Genomic DNA, 3,990 nt, shown 5'->3' with positions numbered 1-3,990 from the left:
AATCGCTGAGAACTACTATTTCCGACAATATGTATCGTCACAAAAACTTAATAAATCGCCGCAAATAACTTATTATTTTCTCAACGATTTAAAATTATCGTCGTTATGAAGTATTTCCAGCGGATAAGTTTCGCCGCAAAAAACTATTTCTGGCGATGTCATGTCGCGGCAAATATATTTCTGCTATGAAAAAATTATTTTCGGCGAGTTTTTGTTTCAGAAAATAAAAAAAAATGCACAAAACAGTATAGAGAAAATATTATACACATCCAAGTTTTGCAGGCTTCACAATTTTACCTTACACTATGGATTGCCCTAATATTCTTTTTACATACTCAAAAAAGATCCAAAGATCTATAGGATTAAAAAACACATTTATTGAAAGGGAAAAAAGAGAGTTGAGCAAGATCATTGAACTTAACAACAAAGTAGTTTAAAAAAACACATTTACAGGGAGCAGTACCATTGAAGAGTATCACAAGAATGCCAAATAAAATTTGTCAATTAACAACAAAATTAATGTAACTTAGTTAACTAGCTTTTTGTAGATTTTATTTTCTTGTCTTGCCAACAATCACATTGCAATAAATCAACAGATTTAATTTTCTGTTCTCTTAACATTTCAACCTCTTATTTTTCATTTTCTCTTCCTTTATTCCATCCCTCCATCTCAACCTCAAGAGGTGACATGAGAAGTACCAAGTGAATTCAAATTTCAACCAAAACTAGCTCTAAGCAACCAAAAACAGAATCTACAAAAAAGCAGTATGCACATCCAAATTGTATGTTCTTGCTAAAAAAAGATATTGCACAAGTGGGAAGCACAAACCCAAAAACAATACTGAATGTAGATCAAGATATGAACTAAATCTACTGAGGATATATCTTACTTGGAGATAAGGGACCCTGAAAATCTACAGATATGAACTAAATTTACTGAGGAAAATGTCCAAGACCTGTTGATATATATATATATAACAGTACAGCGGTTCCTTAGTCTTGTTGACAAGACCTGCATGCACCTCTTTCACTTTGCGTCGCTCAAAAGAGCACAACTTTTTCCAAGCATACTATGGGCAGCAGCCATGCCAGCCTGCCAAGATGATACACTGTAAGATGCATTCAACCAACTATATAGTTCTTGGAAAGAAAAATACTGCATAGAAATTATTGACCTTGTTACATCATATATCATTATAACTCAGAAATTATTGACCACTAGTCGCTACCTTTAATCCATCCTCATGGAAACCATAACCTGACAAAATGCAGAACAAATACTCAGATGATGGTAAATGTGAAGCGACTCCATATCTGTTAAACATAGTAAAAATCAGCTCTGATTTCTAAAACTCCATATTACAGTATGGCATCTATTTGTAAGTCGGTCTCAGCATGCATGAAAAAGTTCACCTTGGTATGCCCCACAAAACCAAATTCCTCTCTTCCCTTGGATATGATCAAGCTCAAGCGAAGCTTTTGATGCAGCAACTGATGGGACTGGATGAGCAGTTGACCACTTAAGCATGGTACTTTTTGGTGTCTGGGTTGAGAGTGACAAGAAAAGGTAGATCTGTTTCACCAATATTCTGCAAGCTCAAAATTTCCAGGGTTTAATCATAGCATTAAACATTTCCTGATAGACTTATTTGCATGGAGACATCCCAATTTGACAATATAGTACAGGTTTTAATGATTGAAATGTTATTTCTATGCAACAAGAACGATGCCATTTCTTTGTCTTATTATTTCACTAATAATGTAATGTGTTTCTTGTAATAAATGGCTTTCCTTTCACACTTACACGAAAATATATCTTCTTATTTGCACACATACCTTTGAATTTGGATATCCAGTTGGACTGAGGAGTTCAGTTTCTGGTGTAGCTATTGAAGCGCTCTTCATGTAGCAGGTAAAATTATGTTCTTTTTGACAGTGGATCCTTAAATTATAACAAACTCTTTTAAGTGGTTGTAATTATGATCTTTATAAAAATAGTATTTCAAACATGCACGCGGCTTCAAAGTAACAATTATTTTTTCATATGATATTACTTTGTCTTCTCATTAATTTAATTTCCTCATAGGACTGAGAAATCGGAAGCAAAATCCTAATCTAAATTAAAATTACAAAAAAGACATCTAGTATTAATGTATTATGTCTAAAAAAGACAAACATTCAAAGTTGGATTTGACATCACTATCTTTACGAGTCTATGGCCTTCAAAGGCAGGCGTACTCACAATGGCACTGAACACATGCCAAATTAGGTGTTCAATCATCAATGGTATCACGATTCACATTCCCAGAAACTGCCAAACATATTAGTAGTAAGGACTCAATTTTTGAAATAAAAAGCCTCACTCAACTATGATACATTAAAGGAAGTTTAATCTCCAACAAAATGCAATAAAAAAATAACATTTTAACTGCTATCTACTGGTCGAGGTGACCAACTTATGTCGAGCCAATCCATTTTACTCAATTTTATTCAAAATTTTGAGCATGAAACTTTACGAAGTCAGAAGTTAACTTGTTACATTATGTGTCAAACTAAGACAAATAATTCCAAATGATTCTTTAACTCCATAAAAGCACCAAGCCATTAATGAGACTAATTTGAAGCAACTAAATCAAACCAGAAACATAGTAATGATAGATGACAGTTTTTTTGTTTTTCACCTCAAACTTGAACTAGTTTAAGTTGTTTCTCTAACCTTCGAGCTTCCTCTTTTTTCTATAGACTTCACTAGATAATTGAACCCAAACAGAAGCAAAGCAGAAAATAAATTCATTCTACAGCCTCCTACCACACTTCCTCGTCATAAATATTGAATAGGACTTATGCAAAAGCAGGGTTTCCATCAACAGAGGGTTTGCAAAGCTCCTCTGTTGTTATAACAATATACTGATGGAAATACTGTTTTCCAGGCAAACAAACACCATCAATAGCACCCACCAAGAATGAAGATCACAGCTTGGAGAGACTACAAGTCAATCAATATAAAAATTGAAACAAAATCCTAACTTCATTTTTCATAACCCAGATCCATTAAAGTAGCAATCAAGTTCTAATTACCTCCATCACAAAGCACCTCACAACTCTAAGCCACCAACACAGACAACATAGACACACAATAATCATCTTTATTATGCACTCTTGCAGCGGTTAAAATAGAGAGATGAGAGAGAGAGAGAGAGAGAGAGAGAGAGACGGTGGAGGAGAGATGACCTACCGACAAGGACGAAGAGCATGGTGGTTGTGGTGGCGGAGCAGGACCGAGGAGGCATAGAGATGAGAGACAGACCAGGCAGTGCTCGGAGCCATGGAGTGGTTCTTGAGAGATGTAGCAGAGAGAGAAACGGAAAGACTTTTGCCCTCGGGCTGCTGGGCTAGGCGTGGAGGAGAAGGCGACTCCGACGAAGGACTGGCGATAGCATCGAGGTGTGAGTGGTGTAGAACGGCGCCCCTAGCGGCAGCGATTTCTAGAGAAATCCGAGAGAGGGAGGCAATTCTAGATTCGGGGAAACGGAAATTTTCGGCGTGGGGGCTGGAGGAGGAGGGGGTGGACGTCGAGGTGAGGTGGCGGTGGCGTGGTGGGGTCGTTGGCGACGGGTTGTGCGCGGCAGAGGCTTGAGGGAGAAGAGGGATTAGGGACAGAGAGGGGGGAGGGGGGGGAGACGGCTGGAGGGAACAAAATGAGCAAAAACCTAACGGAGGTTTTAAATTTTATTAGATTTTCCGGCGCTTTTTATTCGCCGATAATAACCTGCAAATGGGCTCATATGTTTTTACAGCGACAATATTCGCCGTAAATAGTATCTATTGCTGTGATTACTGCAATCGACGGAAATTTAATGCCACTACAATTAAAAAAAATTTGTTGCAATGACATAAATCGCCATAACAAGTATAAAAGTCGCCGCAAAAAATAAATTGTGCATTTTTCTCCGTGATTTCCCAGCTTCGCATTGGAAATTCAGCAGCGAC

General features: G+C 37.3%; 1 protein-coding gene across 1 annotated transcript; it reads right to left on the bottom strand.

Annotated features, from left to right (window-relative positions):
• Positions 1–994: 994 nt before the first annotated feature.
• On the bottom strand, positions 995–3,354 carry LOC109021997. Its single transcript, XM_035683971.1, has 4 exons — positions 3,236–3,354; positions 1,414–1,589; positions 1,230–1,258; positions 995–1,093 (listed from the first exon to the last, which is right to left on the bottom strand). The coding sequence occupies exons 1-4, from the start codon at positions 3,325–3,327 to the stop codon at positions 1,028–1,030; spliced, it is 363 nt and encodes a 120-aa protein (XP_035539864.1). The 5' UTR covers positions 3,328–3,354; the 3' UTR covers positions 995–1,027.
• Between the last annotated feature and the right edge of the window lie 636 nt (positions 3,355–3,990).

This window comes from Juglans regia, chromosome 1 (assembly GCF_001411555.2).
Source record: "Juglans regia cultivar Chandler chromosome 1, Walnut 2.0, whole genome shotgun sequence".
In the NCBI taxonomy this organism is placed as follows: Eukaryota; Viridiplantae; Streptophyta; class Magnoliopsida; order Fagales; family Juglandaceae; genus Juglans; species Juglans regia.
Note: the sequence above shows the minus strand (reverse complement) of the source record. Positions and strands in the feature narration are given on the sequence as shown.

Bases quoted from the DNA above. Each gene is read 5' to 3' on its own strand.
- LOC109021997 (XM_035683971.1), bottom strand. From the start codon at position 3,327: ATGGCTCCGAGCACTGCCTGGTCTGTCTCTCATCTCTATGCCTCCTCG. The intron at 1,259-1,413 runs GTGAACTTTTTC...GCATTTTGTCAG, and splicing joins GTTTTGTGGGGCATACCAAG to GTTATGGTTTCCATGAGGAT. The intron at 1,094-1,229 runs GTAGCGACTAGT...TCATCTTGGCAG, and splicing joins TCCATGAGGATGGATTAAAG to GCTGGCATGGCTGCTGCCCA.